The sequence below is a fragment of the Asterias rubens genome, chromosome 11 (genome assembly GCF_902459465.1).
Source record: "Asterias rubens chromosome 11, eAstRub1.3, whole genome shotgun sequence".
In the NCBI taxonomy this organism is placed as follows: Eukaryota; Metazoa; Echinodermata; class Asteroidea; order Forcipulatida; family Asteriidae; genus Asterias; species Asterias rubens.
This window is the reverse complement of record NC_047072.1, coordinates 14,086,544-14,106,766: the sequence shown is the minus strand read 5'-3', so window position 1 is coordinate 14,106,766 and position 20,223 is coordinate 14,086,544. Positions and strand designations below refer to the sequence as shown.

At 37.1% G+C, this 20,223-nt stretch overlaps 3 protein-coding genes across 5 annotated transcripts in view; all 3 read right to left on the bottom strand.

Annotated features, from left to right (window-relative positions):
* The window catches only part of LOC117296567, a 23,613-nt gene extending 16,096 nt beyond the window's left edge, over nt 1–7,517 (bottom strand). Inside the window, exon 1 of one of the 2 annotated variants that reach the window (XM_033779572.1) lies at nt 7,369–7,517. Coding sequence is in view for 1 of the 2 variants with exons in the window: in XM_033779576.1 (XP_033635467.1) it covers nt 6,889–6,897 (9 nt within the window). In the remaining variant the exon portion in view is untranslated. Of the gene's footprint in view, nt 1–6,888; nt 6,902–7,368 lie in introns of those variants that run through there. The other variant, XM_033779576.1, reaches the window with a different exon arrangement.
* A 3,453-nt stretch (nt 7,518–10,970) lies between these two features.
* On the bottom strand, nt 10,971–14,541 carry LOC117296566. Of its 2 annotated transcripts, XM_033779566.1 has the most exons (3): nt 14,383–14,541; nt 13,838–14,050; nt 10,971–12,802 (listed from the first exon to the last, which is right to left on the bottom strand). In XM_033779566.1, exons 2-3 carry the CDS (start codon nt 14,036–14,038, stop codon nt 11,150–11,152), a joined length of 1,854 nt encoding a protein of 617 aa, XP_033635457.1. In that variant the 5' UTR covers nt 14,039–14,050; nt 14,383–14,541; the 3' UTR covers nt 10,971–11,149. The 2 variants fall into 2 exon arrangements, with proteins under 2 accessions (XP_033635457.1, XP_033635459.1); XM_033779568.1 differs by lacking the exon at nt 14,383–14,541 and having other exon boundaries at nt 13,839–13,919.
* A 1,804-nt stretch (nt 14,542–16,345) lies between these two features.
* LOC117296738 lies at nt 16,346–18,722 on the bottom strand. Its single transcript, XM_033779781.1, has 2 exons — nt 18,522–18,722; nt 16,346–17,998 (listed from the first exon to the last, which is right to left on the bottom strand). The coding sequence occupies exons 1-2, from the start codon at nt 18,720–18,722 to the stop codon at nt 16,346–16,348; spliced, it is 1,854 nt and encodes a 617-aa protein (XP_033635672.1).
* Between the last annotated feature and the right edge of the window lie 1,501 nt (nt 18,723–20,223).

Genomic DNA, 20,223 nt, shown 5'->3' with positions numbered 1-20,223 from the left:
TTGTTGGGTTTACAACCTGCAGGTAGGGGTATATCCATTCCACACCCTGTTAGTGTCGGGTTATCAAACGACATTACATTTTGTTTCACTTCTTCGGGGAGGAACATCCCATGGTCAAAACATTCTTCAATTTGCTTTTCAATACTAGGTAACTCTAAGTAATTTGTATAAAAATGCTTCTTTCCTTTACCGAACTTTTCGGCAATTTCTCTATTATATTGATCAGATACCTCTTTTCTTTGTTTTCTGAGATTGATGGAGGATTGTTTCTTTCGTTGGCATTCTAGTGATCTCCATTCGCCCCAAACTTGACACATGACTGCAAGATCTTTACCTTGAACTTTGACCAACCCTTGAGTGACCTCTGTGAGACTTTGAGGGGTCATCTGAATGAGCTCATCTAAGCTGGTCTTGATCAAGTCATACTCTTTCTTTGTAATGTGAACTGAGTACCAGATGGTAGTCAGACTGCTCTCAATTCCCTCAGTGTCTGCAAACCGAACCAACATAAAGAGAAACAAGACATTCCTAGCCATGACAAAAGGGTCAAAGTCATTGAGAGTGATGTAAAGACTTCCCTGGTACCTGGCAGGAAGGGAAGCTGCTGTCAAGACAGTGTTGCGTAAGTCTCCGCAACCAGCTGACAATATATGATAATCTCTGTTCAAGTCAGTTTTCTTTATTGACCCATCAGACCATTCATTGTTATCAAGTTGAAGGAAGTCTTTAGCAATGCAGTTTCCAAAATAATAAGGGGGAGCACGAAGTCTGTCGGTTCGCGTTGAAATGTGTTTTTGTGTTAGTTTAGCTGCTGCTGTTGTTGTAGTTGCCTTTGTCTTCTTGCATAACTTCTTATGATTGGCCCAATCACTTCTTTGACATTCCTGGTTACAGTACCATGCGTAGTTGCAACCTCCACACTGAAAAGAAATAATAGCAGAACAAAACATATTAACTGAAATTATTACTGTTCCATGTGTAATCTCTTGATCAGGCATCATCTTTCTGGTTTATAATAGTTGTGCAAGTGTATCTGTCACAAGAGCTATGATTTGTCTCTTCAATGTTTTACATGACAAGCAAGGGACAACAATATTTATTTTAAGTAAGCAACATAAAGGAAAATAATTTGAATAAGTTGTTTTTAAATTACAATACATTTTGAGAATGGTTCCTATCATCTGCACAATCAACAGAGCATGGTATCAATTGTCTTTTTAAAAAATTAGGGGGAAATGATTGAAATAAGCAGAAATACCTCTTTCATGATACCCTTCTTATTGCATTTGTTGCATGATCTTGTTCCAAATAATGGGCACTCTCTACTCATATGTCTAATTCTGTCTCTGTGTTCACATATTGAGCTACAATACTCCGCCATCTTGCAATCGGGGCAGTGAATGGTTCGTTCCAGTTGAACTTCACAGCGCCAGCAATGTCCTCGCTGAACATCCATGTTTATTTCTAAGTAACAATAGAGAAACAAATTGCATAATTAATCTCAAAAATATGGCAGTTACTGATTGAATGGCTTCTGACTGGCACCTCTGAACAAAGCTACAACCGAATAGGGCCAGATCGCGAACATAGGGCTACAATCTTGGCCAAAATGCTTGGGCCACTCCCCCGCCCCCTGTCCCCCCGCTCAATGTTGACTGTAACACGGCGAAAGAAGACCACCAATTGGAACCGAGATTGAAAGGGGGCAGGGGGGCCCAACAAGATATGGCCGGGATTGTAGATAGTTCAGTTGGTAAACACACTGGCATGTTAATCCGTAGGTCGCAGGTTCAAGTCCTGATCTCATCAACTTTTCTTTGTTCAATTCAAAATTAGTTGAAATTTATCCGGCCAGTTTCCCTGGTGGTTTTTTTATTTTTTTATCCACAATTTGCTACATATATGGTAGTTGATTGAAATCCATTTTAGGAAAATATATTTGAATTTATTTGGTGATTAAAAAGCATGAAGTTAATAACTCTTTGCATTTTAAAAACTTTGAATACTCACCTTGAAGTCAAAGTACTGTTTTCATAAACCAATCTAAAATATTTTGGTGATGTTTTGCGTTACTATTTGAAGTTGATTTTTTTTCTGTTGTCAGTGTAGAAGCCTGGATTGAGTTCTGAAAGTTATAAAGTCTGTTGGTCTTTTTTATGTAAAAGTTCAGCTGCTATTGCTCAATCTATTCCCAAAAGGGGGTTCCCTTGATGAGAAATGGCATACTTCACTAGTGATGTCAAGCCATTCAGACAAAACAACATTCATTTTATGAGTTTGCATATTATTCTAGCATGAATTTATTTTGAACAAAATTACCCACACATGTTTTTTCCTCCTACACGCTACCTATAGTCACGCATGAACAACAATCTTGGTCTGGATGCCAGCATTTCAGAGTGCCACATTCCTGCTTCAAACCCCTTGGCTTTGACTCTGGCTGATGCTCTGTCTGCCTAATACTGAAGTTGCATGTTTTCATTATAACTGAGGGATCCTATGTGGTAGCTGAAGCCAAAGCCATGGTTTCGAAATAGGCCACAGTAGGATGACTATTAGCAAACAAATTTCACTTTGTTGTCAAATTTTTTGTCCAGCAGTAAAGTTAGCACTTTCAAGTTCACTGTTCTGTGTAATGTATGAAAAGTACTAGGAGAAGGCCTACCGGGTACTGCACATTCATTTACAAGTAGTTCACAGCAATTAATAAATGATTTTTAACAATTTTGAAGCTATCCTCAAAAGCCATTTTGAATCCCTATAATTTAAAAAGAATTCTGTGATCAGAGGCTGTATGTTACTTTGAGATGGCAGGTGGCAGCAGATAATACCATGTAAACTTCCATTGTTTATGTAGTTCAGATCATGCTTATATTGTCTAGAATAATGGATTCACCTGGTAAGTCTGCTGCCACCTAGGGTTGCAAAACAGTTCCCATTTGATCTCATTCTTGTTTAATAATAATATGGTAATAAAGGAGTGGGGTTTAGGTCTTAACCAGCCATTTAAAACAACAGGGTCAGAGCCATTTGATAATGGACCAAGTTCCTTTATCCCTAGTCATGAGCCTGCAGGTTCTTAAACGGCTAGTAAGTACAGAGGCACCACGTTTTTATTTCCATTCATAATTTTTATTTTTATTTTTGTTAATGTAGTAATGATAGAAAATCCCCCCACCCAAATCTGTACATTTTAACTTTCTGTCGCATCCTTGGGCACCATTTTGCAAATGGTCAAATTAAATGCGATGCTCAATGCTACCAAGTACAGAGTACCAGTCTGTATTGATTGCATAAAGCATAAATAAGCACCTGCAAATTCTTGCGTGCTACGCATTATGTTGAAACACTTCTCACCATGTTTATATTGCACATTTAAACATGCCCATGTGATCTCCTCTTGACCATACAGAATGGATCCAGTGTATTTATGAATATTATTTTAATATATGCATATGGATTTGGTGAACAAGATGCAATGGCACAATTCTTTGATCGTCTTTTCCATCTTTTATTTTCATAATACATGTACATGATGCACTCTTTATTACACTTTCTTTTATTCCTTTGATTATTTCCAAGTAAAATTTAATTTACTTACATACAAGCAGTGTTTGTAACTTAAGTTAAAAGTTAGGAATCAAGTTCTTTCATCGAATGTTTGGGTATGATGAATGATTTCATATTGATACAAAATATTTAAAGGCAAAATATACTCTCTTTTTTTTAAATGCTTCTAAGCAAAACCCCCAAAACAATCAAACAATCAATAGAAAAAAACAATCAACCAATCAAATGCTTCTAAAAATCAAACAATCTTATGCTTCTAAGACCCCCAAAACAATTGAATGCTTCTAAAGCAAAAATAAAACCCGAATCAAACAATCTAATGCTTCTAAGACCAAATCAACTATAGAATGCCTTAAAAAAAACCTACATGTATAACGAAAAACAATCAAACAATCTAATGCTTCTAAAACTAAAAAAAACTTTTGAATGCTTCTTAAAAAAAATAATTAAAACAAATCAAACAATAGAATGCTTCCAAGACCAAAACAATGAAACAATCAAATGCTTCAAAAATCAAGTTTCGGTTGTAGAAACACATTGAAACTAACATAACATCTGAAAACTTCATCTCAAAAGGTGGATGCATTTTTAACCATATAACTTTGAAGTGAAATGTACCTCAAAATGCTTTAAACTACCAAATGCTGTGGAAGGCCTCTAATCAAAGGTTTTTTATTAATTACTGTATGCAACTCTTCACTACAAATTGCATATTATTGATTACTAAATCATGTGAGGCTTACATAAACCTCATCGAAGGCTACAAAGGCGAGTTTCAATTCTACAGATTGTTGGGTGTCCACATTAGACCCTGCTTTGTAACTGAAGATGTTCTTGCAGGTTGAATTCAGTCTAAATACTATAACTTGAAATCTGGCTTTTATCAGATTGTATTAATATGCAACAATTCTTAGAGTCTATTGTTTCTACACGTAAGTGTGTCATTCAAATCCATGATATCAAGATTAAACGTATGTCTACAATGCTAATGGTCACTCTTTACTCCAAGTTAAAGTTGAGCAAGTAGAATGCACTAGTTATAACCTTCCTACTTATTAAGCAACTTGGCTAGCTGAAATCTTAACTTGCATGTGACTGAATGGAAAAAAGTTGACCCAGGTGCCATGCATACTTTTGAGGCTTTTGGATGGAAACACAATTTGATTTGTGTGCTAAGCGCTTACAAGCTCTATATCTATAATTAAAGCTAAAAACTACTTCAATCCACATTTACCACTTAAATCCTCATTAAATATTCCTTTGCAGTTATGTAAGTCAAGTAAGATCTACATTGTCCATGCACCTGATTAGATTAGATATCGATCTATGTTAAATGTCAAACTTCTTTGAACTTAGCCATCAGAATGTGGCAGACACCACTCCACTGCTCTATCAGTTTCAATGATCAGGGTCAAATCACGAGCATTGACTCGATGATGAAATGGGACAAGACGATTCAGCTTCTTACGAAAGTCACGCATTTCTAGGCCATTGTACTTCATCACTTCACCAAATGAAGGCACTTTAGTCAATGGTGGTACCCCAAGACCCCCTGCCATGATTTGTGCACGCAGATATGCAAGAAAGTAAGGGGCATTATCAAAGTATTCCATCCAGTTATGGAGTCCAATGTTACAATTAAGGTTGCCCAAATCCCTGCCTGTGTCCAGACAGTATGATGCAATGCAAGATTCATATTCTGTGTTCTCAGGTTGACAGATAGCCTCAGATAGAACATGTGTCCAGTTTATTGTCTCAGTAACAAGTACTGAGTAGTGATTACTAGAATTAAGAAGTGGTTTGAAGTCTTGCAGGAGCTTGGCAAACCCAACATAGTCAGCAATATTGAATGTGAAGATGCGATCATAGTTTGGCATCTTTAGAGAATTATGTACTGAAGGAAAGTCCATACAATTGGCAAGTGAGACTTGAATAAAAAGTCTTCCATTCTGAAGCTTTTTACCTTCTTAAGGAATTTTGTGATATAGTTGTGGTACATCACCATAGGGGTTGGGTAGGGTCTGGTCTCGGACTCCCTCACTCTCAAGCAATCCCATACTCTGAAGGGATGTGAATCTGGTCTGACACAGTACACAAAGGCAGAATCATTAGGGCTTGCAATTGGTGCATCCCGATTCAACGAGTCCATAACCTGGGCCTCCTGAAGCTTCACGTCCTGTTAGTGTTGGGTTATCAAATGACACTAATTTTTGTTTTGTTTCTTTTGACAAGAACATTCCATGTCCAAGCCATTCCTCTGTCTGTTTTTTAGCTTTAGAAGGCAGCAAGCAATTTGTATGACACATTTTGCCTTGTTCGTTATATCTCTCAAAAGCTGTTTTTCTTTGATTTCTGAGATTAATTGAGAAGTGTTTCTTTCGTTTGCATTCTAAGGGTCTACATTTGGCCCATACTTGACTCATGACTGCAAGATCTTTACCTTGAACTTTGACCAACCCTTGAGTGACCTCTGTGAGACTTTGAGGGGTCATCTGAATGAGCTCATCCAAGCTGGTCTTGATCAGGTCATACTCTTTCTTTGTAATGTGAACTGAGTACCAGATGGTAGTCAGATTGCTCTCAATTCCCTCAGTGTCTGCAAACCGAACCAACATAAAGAGAAACAAGACATTCCTTGCCATGACAAAAGGGTCAAAGTCATTGAGAGTGATGTAAAGACTTCCCTGGTACCTGGTAGGAAGGGAAGCTGCTGTCAAGACAGTGTTGCGTAAGTCTCCGCAACCAGCTGACAAAATATGATAATCCCTGTTCAAGTCAGTTTTCTTTATTGACCCATCAGACCATTCATTGTTATCAAGTTGAAGGAAGTCTCTAGCAATGCAGTTACCAATATAATAAGGGGAACCACTAAGCCTGTCTGTACGCATTTTATAGTGCATTTGTGTTAGGGTAGCTGCGTTTGTTGATATGTATGCTTTTGTTTTGTTGCATGCCTCCTTATGATTGGCCCAATCACTTCTTTGACATTCCTGGTTACAGTACCATGCGTAGTTGCAACCTCCACACTGGACAGAAATAATAGCAGAACTGTTTTTATTGTGCAAGTGTATTTGTCTGCTGGTGTGATCTAGTCAAGAAGAGCTCTGATTTGTCTCTTCAAGATTTTACATGCCAAGCAAGGGACAACAATATTTATTTTAAGTAAGCAACATAAAGGAAAATAATTTGAATAAGTTGTTTTTAAATTACAATACATTTTGAGAATGATTCCACACTTCTGCACAATCAACAAAGCATGTTATCAATTGTCTTTTTAAAATATTTAGGGAAAAATGATTGAAATTAAAGCAGATATACCTCTTTCATTGTACCCTTCGTTTTGCATTTGTTGCATGATCTTGTTCTAAATAACGGGCACTCTCTACTACAATTTCATTCTTGCCACAATTTTAATGAGTAGTTTATTCCTAAACACTTCCCGCACATCGCCATATGTAGGTCATTTCATGGAAACGCTATGCTTCAATAGATCTGACAAGTAGGTCACTTTGTGAAAACGCCGAAGTCAAATATGCCAGTTTCGAACTGTACTGAAGCACTGGGTATGTCATAAGTGAAGTGACATAATGGGTCACTTCGTTGGAACACAAAATGGCACACCTGGTGAAAAGTCCTTAAAACTAGTTTGTGATACAAAACTGTTCCGTATTAGTTTAATGTTAACATATCTTAATAGTTTATGTAAAAACTATTTTTTGCAGATAGGTCACTTCGTGGGACTAGGGACTTTTAAGTCTATTAGTTATAATTAATATTTAGATTACAGTGGAAACTCACCCTTTAAAATAAGCACTAACGGTGGTTCTTTGGAGTAAATCCACAAAGGGATCCTACATCAGCTCAGTCCGGTTATCACTGTGATATGTTCTGTCTCCGTCTACATTAAATATATTGCTGCAAAAATTAGACCTTGATCTTACCTGTTGCCACTGCCTTGCACAGACAAAAAGGTTTTATCAAGTATGAAGAACACTCTATTTGTTTTGTGAGGATAGCGGTGTCAAGGATCTAATGATTAACAATGCATATGAATGTAGTTGCAATGTGAAGGGAAGTTCCCAGATGTGAAATACACTTTGAAGTGTTTGATCAACGTTACCTAAAGGATTCATATGCAAAAGATAAATTTTATCTGGTTATGACCTTTGGTTTTAAACTGTATTAAAATTATTGAAAAACATGTTGCAGTTTTAAAGAAACTGAATTGCACATCTCCGCAATCAGGATGATGAATGGTCTGTTCAAGTTGAACTTCACAACGCCAGCATCGTCCACGCTGAACGTCCATTCTTATGTCTAAGAAACATAGAGAGGAAAAACCTGGACACTCAAATAATTTGTTCTTTCTTTCTTTCTTAAGAAATCCACTCCAGAAAAATACATTTGAATTTATTTAGACAGTTTGAAATATAATTTAAAATAGTTTCTCTGCTAGGCTCAATGTAACTTTAGGACGGTACCTGGCAGAAGACATACCAGGTAGTATTCCGTTGTTTCTGTAGCTCTGAGAATGTGCACACTCTGTCTAGAATAATGGATTTACCTGATAAGTCTGCTGCCGCCTAGTGTTGCGAAAAGGTTTCCATTTGAACTCATTGTTATACCAGCAGTTTTAAACAGACAAAAGGTGAGTTCCTCTCTTGTAGGGATGACCCTGCAAAGTTTTAAACATCCGGTTATACAGAATTACTACTCTTTTCCCCATTCATAAAACCCTTTATGTTAAAAGGCGTAATAATGATGAAAAAATCTTCAAAACTTTCCTGTAAATTTCACATTCTGTCACGTCCTCTGGCTCTGTTTTGCGAAGGGTCTAACTGCCATGTGAAACCTTGAACACAAAGGCACTGAGCAAGTAATTACGCCTGTTAGTTAGAGGATGCCAGTGAAGATGCTGCAATCTGTTCTCATAAGACATTACTCCGCGCCTTTGTTTAAGAGCAAGCCGGGTAGCAGTTCTTTGAACCCTTTCAAGCTGATTTTGTTGTGATAATGTAAACGGATGCATACATGTACATAAGTTAGCTCCTGCACGCAAGGCGTTTGTTTAAAACATGATCTCATCATGTAAGTATCGCGCATTTTGAAATTGCCTGACTCTAGGAGGTGCCGGCACAAAAGAAGTTTTGATCTTTCTTTTGCATGCTGTGGTTAAGTGAAATAATAATAATAATGTTGTATAATCCAACCTCTGGATTGTTGGTGTGGTTTCACACAGAGTTCAACAGAGGGTTAACTTAAACGACACTACAGATGCACACAAAATTATTGTCTGTTCTGATTTCCTGCTGTTCAAAGACTTTTATTCAAATAGATGATTCTTATAAAACAAACTTAAAGCATACCCAAAACTGATCTGAACTAAAAAATAAAATAAAAACCAGTCCCAACTATTAAAAAAATAGACTAAAAACTGAGCTAAACACACTACACCGTAGTTCAAAGATCACTTAGTAAATAACTCTTCATTAGGAAAAAAAACCAAAATACATTAAACAGTCCTTCTTACATACACCGTGACAATTTAGAAGCAAAGCTTGCAAAGTTAGGGCTGTCAGTACCAGGACTCGCACATGGATTCATGAATGGGAATAAAAGAGTAGTGACTCATTCATAACCGGCCGTTTAAAACCTTGCAGGGTTGTGGCCGTGAGAAAAAGGCCTTCGGCTTGGGCCTTTATCGCATGGCCACGACCCAGTCGGTTTTAAAAGGCCGATTAAGAACTTTTTGCAACCCTTTTATTCCAGTATTTAAAACCACAAAACAAAGTAATTTGATTCACAAATCAAAATTGAAGCAAATTCACTTACAGGAAATACAAGACAAGATATGAATAATCAAGTTAAACACAAGAAGTAAGAAGCTGGCATGAACACTTCCAGCAAATGTAACTCAAACACTTCATCATTGACCATACTCAGGCTGATATTCAAGCTATAATAATAAACCGAGTAACTCTCAGGAACATGAGACAATTAATACAATCAAATTCACATTAATGAAACCTAACATTGTTTCCACTGGTTAGCTAAGGTTTACACAGTCACAGTAACAATATCTTGAACTATTTGGATTAAACAAAAGTTCTTTTATATTACACTCACCTACTCAAAAGAAACAAATATCAATTCAAACTAACTAAACATTAAAACTACAACTTAAGGTCTTCTTAATGTGCCAATTCCTGTACTTTGACAGTATTTCCATATAGAACAATTACACAGTGAGTTTTCACACAAAACAAATTCTCAGTAATTAACAGTCCAGTACATTGTCTTAAAATAAAAAATTAACATCAATCAATTTCATACCGTAACAAATTTGTCACACATTGCTGTTTTTCACATTAGTATACACATAATGAATGTTTATGAGTGCATTGGTGCGAATATGTTCATGAGTTGAAAGATGGAATGTTCTATTCAACGAGGCGGAGCCGAGTTGAATGGAACATTCCAGCTTTCAACGAATGAACATATTCGCACCATTGCACGAATGAAAAACATTCATTATTTGTTTTATATAACATCCAAGTAGAACTTTGTCATTTTGATTGAAAGAAAAAACTTTCAAAACAAACAATTTCAACTGTAGAAGCCGAATGCTAGTAATTTTACTATGCCTTCTTGCAGTAACACCTGCTGCGTTACCAAAGACACGCGCACGCAGTGATGTTTTTACTCAGCTTTTTCGTTCCATCCGAAAAGTACCATTGCACGCTGGCAGCGTGCCAGCGTGCAATGGTACTTTTCGGATGGAACGAAAAAGCACGGCGAGTGACTCAGCGTGCAATGGTACTTTTATTTGCTATCACGTGACGGACAATCCTCCAATCAAATGGCAAGGATCTGCTTGGGTGTTATATAAATCTACCTAATCATCAAGCATTAGAATTTACGTATAATTAAATCTTCTTTTGACTTCAAGGCTTGGTTTTTAAAATCAAAACAACTTGCGCTGCTCAGGATTTTCACTAGTCTAAACAAGAACCGTATGTTTCACAATACATTTTCAGGAGGGGCTTGGACTTGAAAGGCTTAAAAGTTATTTGATCTTAAATTTAAAGGAACATTTTAGAATTGGTAAGAAACAAAAATCATGAAGATCACAGATTTACGTAAAACTTACACGATCTAATAATGATGATAGTAGAAAACATTCCTTGAAATATTTCTGTCTGAAATTTCATATTTGATGATAAATAAATAATCTAACTTCGCGTTTGGAGTTTATGGCTCAGTGAGCATTTTAGTAATTTTTATTTTGGCATCGATGCAATGCAAAATTTGTAATCCTTCAATATTTTCTTGTGACCCAGATGGCCGATCGATCTCAAACTTCTACAGGTTTGTCAGTTTATGTATAATATGCTGGATTACAGCATAAAGTGTTTACACTGCCAGCAACTTTTTTGCTTGCAAAACCAATTCTGTAACGTTCCTTTAATTCAAGAAAATCGCCTTACTGTCAAGACTCAATTTCAGGTAACTGGCCCGATGCTATGGTGAGTTACTATAGACTCTTGCCAGTGGTACAGCGTTTTTATGGCCATGTACTTCAACCATCAGTGTGTTGGAGACACCACTCCACTGCTCTATCATTTCCATTCATCATGGTCAGGACTCGTGCATTGACCCGATACTGAAATGGGACAAGATGATTCAGCTTCTTACGAAAGTCACGCATTTGTAGACCATTGTACTTCATCACTTCTTCAAATGATGGCACATTCGTCAATGGCTGTCCCCCGACCCCCCCTGCCATGATTTGTGCACGCAGATACAAGAGAAAGTGGGGTGTGTTATTGAAATAGTCCCTTAAGTTACTAATGCCAATTGTCATAGATGAGTCTGTATCTTCACGACATGCCTTTTCACATCTCACATACTCCGGTGACATCATCAACATTTTGATGTTACCATCTGGTAAGTATCTAATCCAGTTCATTGCCTCTGTAACAATAACAGAGAATTTATTACTGGAATTCAGAAGTGGCTTGAAGAGCTGGAGAAGCTGGGCAATACCAACGTAGTCAGTAAGATTGGATGTGGAGATGCGGTCGTATTCTGACATCTTAAGAGACTTATGTACTGAAGGAAAGTCCATACAGTCGACCAGAGAAATTTGGATATAAAGTCGTTGTTGCTGGATGAGACTTTTGACTTTCTGGAGGAGGTTTGTGATGTAGCTGTGGTACATCACCATAGGGGATGAGCAGGGTCTGGTCTCAGACTCCCTCACTCTCAAGCAATCCCACACTACAAATGGAAATGAATCCGATTTGATACAGTACATGAGCAAGTGATCTTTCGGATCCTTCTGAACATGTTCTTTAGTCAAGTAAAGCTTTCCCATCAAACTTGTCTTTCCAGTTATTGTGGGATTATCAAATGGCATGTCTTTTTCTTTTGCCTCAGTAGGTAGAAACATTCCATGATCAACCCATGCTTTCATTGGTGCTGTCTCATTAGGGGCCAAGGCAAATATATAGAGAAACAAACCAGTCATAGCATTCTCCTTCTGAAGCAAAGCTTTTCTTTGCTGTCTGAGGTTAATTGACATGTTATTTTTTCTTCTGCATTCAAGTGATTTCCATTTTCCCCAAACCTGACTCATGAGCTCAAGATCTTCACCTTGAACTTTGACCAACCCTTGAGTGACCTCTGTGAGACTTTGAGGGGTCATCTGAATGAGCTCATCCAAGCTGGTCTTGATCAGGTCATACTCTTTCTTTGTAATGTGAACTGAGTACCAGATGGTAGTCAGACTGCTCTCAATTCCCTCAGTGTCTGCAAACCGAACCAACATAAAGAGAAACAAGACATTCCTTGCCATGACAAAAGGGTCAAAGTCATTGAGAGTGATGTACAGACTTCCCTGGTACCTGGCAGGGAGGGAAGCTGCTGTCAAGACAGTGTTACGCAAGTCCCCACAACCAACAGACAAAAGCTGGTAATCTCTTGCCAAATCTTCCTCCATTACCTCTTCAGACCACTCATTGTTAACAAGCTTAAGATAATCTCTGGCAATGATATTTCCAAAATAATAAGGAGCATCACCAAATATGGTACCTTCAGAATGTTTTTCAACAAGTAAACCTGCCACTTCCTTAATGGTCTCCCTAAAGTATACGCATGACTGTTTATGTATGCTCCAGTTTGCAAGTTGACACTCCTTGTTGCAGTACCACGCATTGTTACACTGTTTACACTGAAATGAAAACATGCATATGCAGGAATTAGTTTGTGAAACTGAAAGATTTGAATGGTTTTTGCTCAAATATGTGACACTGTACATAACAATACAAATTATAGGAAACAAGCAACAAAATAAACCATGTCACTACAAAAACCAGTTACATGAAGCTGGAAGGAATAGCTTGTGATGGAATAGACAATGGGAGGAAATAGCTGAGAGTGAGGAAAAAGACAGATATTAAAAAAAAAAAAAATACATAACCAGTTAAAAGCCATTGGACCCTTTCGATAAAAATAAAAAATTAAAAAAAGTTCACAGATTTACAAATAACTTACAGGGTTTACAGAAGGTAATGGTGAAAGACTTCTCTTGAAATACTATTCCATGAAATGCTTTACTTTTTGAGAAAACAGTTAAACAATATCAATTCTCGAAATCGAGAATTACGGATTTATTTTAAACACATGTCATGACACGGCGAAACGTGCAGATACAAGGGTTGGTTTTCCCGTTATTTTCTCCCGACTCCGATGACCGATTGAGCCTAAATTTTCACAGGTTTGTTATTTTATATGTAGAAGTTGTGATACACGAAGTGTGGGCCTTGGACAATACTGTTAACCGAAAGGGTCCAATGGCTTTAAGTAGGACAGGATAGCCAAAATTGACATAAACACTATTGCAAAAAGTCTGTTCATCAATCTAGTTTAAATACTCACATGTTCATGTAATGCAACAACTTAAGTATTTTGTTAATATTTTGAGTAACCTTATCACATCAGATGACTTTGAACAAAAATAATAGTAATGGGCATGGATTTTTTTTCTGATTGCCGACATGAAGGGGTTAATATAGAAAAAGTTAATTTGAATGCAGAAACAAGTTAAACAAATTACAATTTACATGCTAAGTAAGGTAGGTGGATTTCTATTGGGTTATTTCGATGAAACAAATTATTTGTGCCCTTTCTAAAAATGTTTTTCTGTCCAAAAGACGGAGTGCAAAATTGTCTTATCTCTGAAAGAAAAATGAGTTATTAAACTTACCTCCTTCATTGTTCCCTTCTTGCCACATTTGCTGCATTTCTTGGGCCCAAATATCTGGCATTCAACTGAGGTGTGTCTGATGGAGTCTCTGTCTCGACATGATGTGGTACAATACTGAGCTATCGGACAATCTCCACAGTGCACATGTTGATCTGGGAGAATTTTCTCACAACGCCAGCATTGCCCACTTGGAACATCCATGACAATATCTGCCTGAAAAAAAGTCAACAATAAAACAAATTAGCTATTTCTATGCAAGACCCAAGATAAGGGTCATAAATTGTTTTTTGACGTCTTTATGCTGATATTAAGGCGGAAGTATCAGAAAGATACACTAGAAAACACCTGTGAAAGCTTCAGCTGAATATAGTTTATTGATAACTATTAGTTTAGTTACAAATATTAGGTTCTAAAACTTACTGGAAATGTTTTTAAAACAAAGAGTTTATTAATCATTTGTAAACAAACTAATTGCAAAAATGTGTGGTTTTTGAAAGATAGGTCACTTTGTGCTATTACACATGATCAATATAATAGAATCTCACCTTTAAACTATTCACTAATATTACTTCTTCGAGGTAAAATGGAGCTTAGTACGGTGATATGTTCCGTCTTTGTTAAATGCAATCGTTGCTGCAAAAAATAGAGCGACACGTAGTTCTGTTCGTAGTGCTAGACAGACCTTTGGCCAAGCACAGACGTAATTGTTGTGTCAAGTGTGAAAAATAAACTGTTCTTTTGGTATTAAGGATAATGGTTTCAGGATCTATTGTAGTTGCAATGTGAGGGTTTTCCCCAGATGTGAAATACACTTTGAAGTGTTTGATCAACGTTGCATAAAAGGGTTCATATGCAAAGGATCAATTTTATCTGGTTATGACCTTTCATTTTCAATTATTCAAATTATTGAAAAACATCAGTGTTGCAGAAGAGAAACTGAATTGCACAAATACAAGAATAAAACAATCAAAAACGAGAATACTCCAAAGTTCTGTTTAAAACAAAGTAGGCCGACATTTTTTTTTTAAATAACAAATTTATTCATTCTGATTAAAACTTATTCATAAATACTTAAGACAGTTTATCCATTCTGATTGGTCGAGAGGGCATCACAAGGGGTTGTTTGAACGGATGATATAACACCAGTAAAAAGTGTTATAACATGGGCGTGACAAGCGTGCTTGCACCTGTGCTTATAAGACAGTTTCTTCATTCCTATTGGTCGAGAGCAACGGCTGAAACAGCTGTGCCACATCGCGCGACGCGCACATCATCTCCTTATAAGGAGTTGTTTACCTGAGAGCCTTACCATTTCATAGCTGGAGGGGTGTTGTGTTGAAAGAAATCATTGAAGAAATATAATTTTTGCATTTATTTTACCTTTTGACCAAGAAGTGTTGATGCTGTTTGACCGAAATCGTATTTATGAATGGGAATCAAATTGTGTTGAATCGGTTTTCAACTATGGTTTAAACTCGCCGAGGCCTGGTTCCTGATAATTTACCTCGACTTCGTCTCTGTAAAATTATCAAGTCCAGGCCTCGGTGCGGATTTAAATCACTAGTTGAAAACCTCTTCACCACACATTGATTCCCTTATTTCAATCTGAAAACTCACTGATTAAGTTTGTACCAGTACCACTCTAAGATAAATGTTTCTATGTGAAATACTATCAGAGTCAAGGAAATAGCATTGGAAAAACCCATAGTCACCATTGTCTACTTCGATTGCTGCTTTAGAAGTAATAAAATTCACAAAAGATCCGACAAAATGTATACATTTTGTTGTTTTAAATAAAAGTTGTCGCCTAAAGTTTTCACAGGTTGTTGTACATTATGATGTACTAAAACACTGTAACATACGCCTTTAAATGCGTTGAAGTTAGTTCAAACCATGCTCAATGTTTCTTCATTTATTTTGTCTGATACCAATTTACATATGAGAATAGCAAACCTCGAATTTTCAACTGTCAAAGTGTCTTTAATTGTATTTTTAAAACATTTTTTAACAAAAGGGCATTTATGAATGGGAATAAAAGAGTAGTGACTCGTTTTTAAATGTCCGTTTAAAACCTTGCAGGGTCGTTGCGGTGCGCTATTCGACCCTGCCGGCTTCGAAGGCCGTGTGAGAACTCGTCGCTACCCTTTAATTCCCTTATTTCAAAGACCCATTGCATTTACCTTAAATCATTGAGATCAAACGATGGAAATTTCTATAGTTACGAACAACTCTCAGTCTCAGCTCATGATGAGACGTCTTCCTTTTACCTCAGTGAGGGCGCTGTTCATTTGGCCCTGAGAATTTTCCCAACCAGCACCACACCGACAACCATTAGCACATAAATCATTCAGACCAACAACCTCTATACCATTGAACTTACCCATTTACTCGTGGGTGATGATAAGCAATTATACTAGTTTGGTTTCTTACCAAAGTGTCATGACATGACCAGGATTCAACCTACATCCTGATTTTGAACTCAGTCATGAGAACTTTTTAAAAATGGTACTAATCATTAAGTGATAGACACCACTCAACTGCTCTGTTGCAGCCAATCATCATGTTAAGATCTCTAGCATTCACACGATACTGAAATGGGACAATCTTGTTTTGCTTCTTGCGAAAATCCCGCATTCTCATTCCGTTGTACTCCATCGTTGTTTTTAATGAGGGAACGTTTTCAAGTGGCTCTGTCTCAATTTCACCTGCCATGATATCTGCTCTCAGATATTCCAGGAAGCAAGATGTAATGTTGTAATACTCTCGTAGGCTGTTGAAGCCAGTGTCAAAGGTCATTGGAAGGTCATGGGTCATTTGGGGTATATCTTGAATGTATGCTGCGAAGCATTTCCATATCTCTGGGGTTTCCTGAAGCTTTTCCAGATCAGCTTCGGGGATGAGTTTGAACCAATTCATTGTCTCGGTGACAAGAGCAGAGAAGCTGTTGTTGAAATTCAGCAGCAGCTTGAAGGTTTGCAGAAGCCTGGCAATACCAAGATAGTCAGCAAGATTGGATGTGAAGATGCGATCATAGTTGGACATCTTAAGAGACTTATGAATTGAAGGAAAGTTCAGACAGTTAGCCAGAGAGACTTGAATGTTAAGTCTTCCTTGCTGGATTAGACTTTTGACTTTCTGGAGGAGTTTTGTGATGTAGCTGTGGTACATCACAATAGGGGTTGGGTAGGGTCTGGTCTCGGACTCCCTCACTCTCAAGCAATCCCATGCTACAAAAGGATTTGAGTCTACTCCAATACAGTAGAATAGTGTGCTATCTTTTGGAACTGATCTCTTTATACCAGCAGGAGCTTTTTGACCTGTCATTGTTGGGTTATCAAACGGCAAATTACTTTCTGTTGTCTCAGTTGGAATAAATAATCCATGCTTAAAACAGTTCTCCATCACTTGTTTGTCATTGGGGGTCAAACGACTAAGATAGATGATGTGTCCCTGCTTGACCTTCTGAGACCTTAAAGAGTCTGCTCTTTGCTGTCTGAGATTTATTGACGATCGCTTGTCTCGTTGACACTCCAAAGATTTCCATCCCAACCAAGTTTGACGAAGAGACATCAGATCTGTACTAAAAACACTCACCAATCCTTTTGTATTGTTGAAGAGACTTTGAGGGGTCATCTGAATGAGCTCATCTAAGCTGGTCTTGATCAGGTCATACTCTTTCTTTGCAATGTGAACTGAGTACCAGATGGTAGTCAGACTGCTCTCAATTCCCTCAGTGTCTGCAAACCGAACCAACATAAAGAGAAACAAGACATTCCTTGCCATGACAAAAGGGTCAAAGTCATTGAGAGTGATGTACAGACTTCCCTGGTACCTGGCAGGAAGGGAAGCTGCTGTCAAGACAGTGTTGCGTAAGTCTCCGCAACCAGCTGACAATATATGAAAATCCCTCACCAACCTGACATCTGTTTTGTTTTCCATTTCAGACCACTCATTGTTGTCGAGTTGAAGGAAATCTTTAGCCATAGTATTTCCAAAATAGTAATGTGTATCGTCAAGTCTTAACCTAGGTCTTATCAGAGTAAGGTCAGTTGCAAGTGATTTGATTGAAGCTTTGACCTTGTTGCAGAATGGTTTGTGGTCCTTTAAATCAAGCAGCTTACAGCGTGGTCTGCAATACCATACCTCGTTACATCCATCACACTGAAAAGACAAACGTTTCAAAATTAGAAATTCACCTTTTTCCACGATAATCGATTAAGACATTGATACATGATGGCTGAAGGAACTTTTATTTCCGAAGATGAGTAAAGTACATTGTCTGAAATGTCAACACCAAGGGTTATATGAACTCAGACCAACACTTCTTCCCAAAAGAGATTAATTTCGTGCAAACCAGTTATTTTATAAGTGTTTCCTCTTGTCAAAAAGTTGTTCTTGACCTGGTCAATAGTGCCATATGTAGTTTATTTGATCAGTTTGTGAACCGTTTCTTTGCGTTTTTTATTTGCCTTTTTGTAATTTTGTTGTCTGTTTAAACTGCGATTGATACAAAACAGGATTTGAACACCATAAACAAATCTTACAAGATCATTGTTATTTATGTGGAGTTGCTTGTTCTTTATTATGATTCTCCGTGAAGAGGAAGAAGTGTTTAAAAAAAAAAAACAGAAATGTTTTAAAAATAAATCAGGGTGCATTCAGGTTTTGAAGCTGTTTGTTTTACCAGTTTCGTATTTCCTTTGTATCCACAATTATTGCATATCTTTGGACCGAACATCAAGCACTCAACAGAAGTGTGTCTTATTCTATCTGTGTCTTGACATAGCGTTGAGCAATACTCCGCCATTGAGCAAAGATTACAACACACAAGATGTTTAGGGAGAAGTTTCTCGCAGCGCCAGCAATGTCCACGCTTCACATCCATTTTCCCTGTATAAGAATTAATAAATGTCAAGTGGATGTTTATACTGTGATCTCCTGACGAAGAGTATCCTGACGATAACTAGAACAAGCTAGTCACAACTTTGAGACCAATTTAAGAGCTCACTCCGCGGTAGTGCAGTTAATAACGATGCTCTATAGGCTAAAGTTGTAGTCCCAGCCAATTTTGTATACCTTCCGCCCAGGTAGTAGTTAAAAAGCAGTACAGTTCTTTTCAGAACTGAGAAAGACAGTTCTCTAAAGAACTAACTCTACCTGGCAAGTAGATACACTCATGGTTTTACCGCAAACTAAATATATATTGATCAAGTTAATTGATCTCATTGGTAACCAGATTTTTTTTCACACTTTGAGTTATAGTTGCTTAAAGTTATCAGAACTCTTGTCTTAAGATTATCTTTGTTGTGGAATTTGTTAAAATGGCAAATTTCAACAAAATTTAGTCAATGAAATAAACTTACCGATGTAATATGAGTAACCATGGAAATTCCCTCTTGCAAATTCATCTTATATTTTAATATAGTTCACATCATCTCACTTTTGAGAATTCACCAAACGATACAGTCTTTATCTAATTACTAATGGCATTTAGCAAATATTCTATAAGAAATTAGTTAATCAATAGGCTAGAGAGGTCAAATTTTTACAGAATAATACAAGAAGTCTGCAAACCTTGGCTGTAGTATTTCACAATGTAACTCTCAATCCGGCCTTTTGGCTCTTTATGAAAACGGAACAATGTATTCTACTCTCGTTAAAGGCACCGAACACTATTGGTAATTACTCAAAATAATTGTTAGCATAAAAACTTACTTGGTAACAAGCAATGGAGAGCTGTTGATAGTATAAAAACATTGTGAGAAATGGCTCCCTTTGAAGTAATGTAGTTTTTGAGAAAGAAGTAATTTCTCACTGAAATATTTGAATTGAATTAGAGACCTTAGCTGAGGTCTGGAGTTCAAGTATGTGAAAGCACACAGCTTGTGTGTCAAGGGTGATTTTTTCTTCCATTATCTTGCAACTTCGACGAACAATTGAGTTAAAATTTTAACAGGGTTGTTATTTTATGCATATGTTTAGATACACTAAGTGAGAATACTGGTCTTTGACAATTACCAAAGGTGTCCAGTGCCTTCAAACACACATCATCATCAACTTCAACTTGTTTTGTATAAATCCGTTTAAGTTATAGGCTAATAACATGTCATTTTATTGTTACAACAACACTCACCTTCTTTGAGCAGAAACCGCAGTGGATGTGATGTTATATGTTTGTCTGTGATGCGCTCAGAACGAGATAATATAATCACTATAAAAGAGCTTCATTTAACACCAGTGAATGTCAAGTTCAGGGTATTGAGCTATCATACAAAAGAAAAGAACAGTTTGTTAAATTTAGACAAATCCTCCCCAAGGCTGATAAGTATTTGACCAAACAAAATGATTTGATACATAATCAATACATTTTGAAATGAAGCCAACAA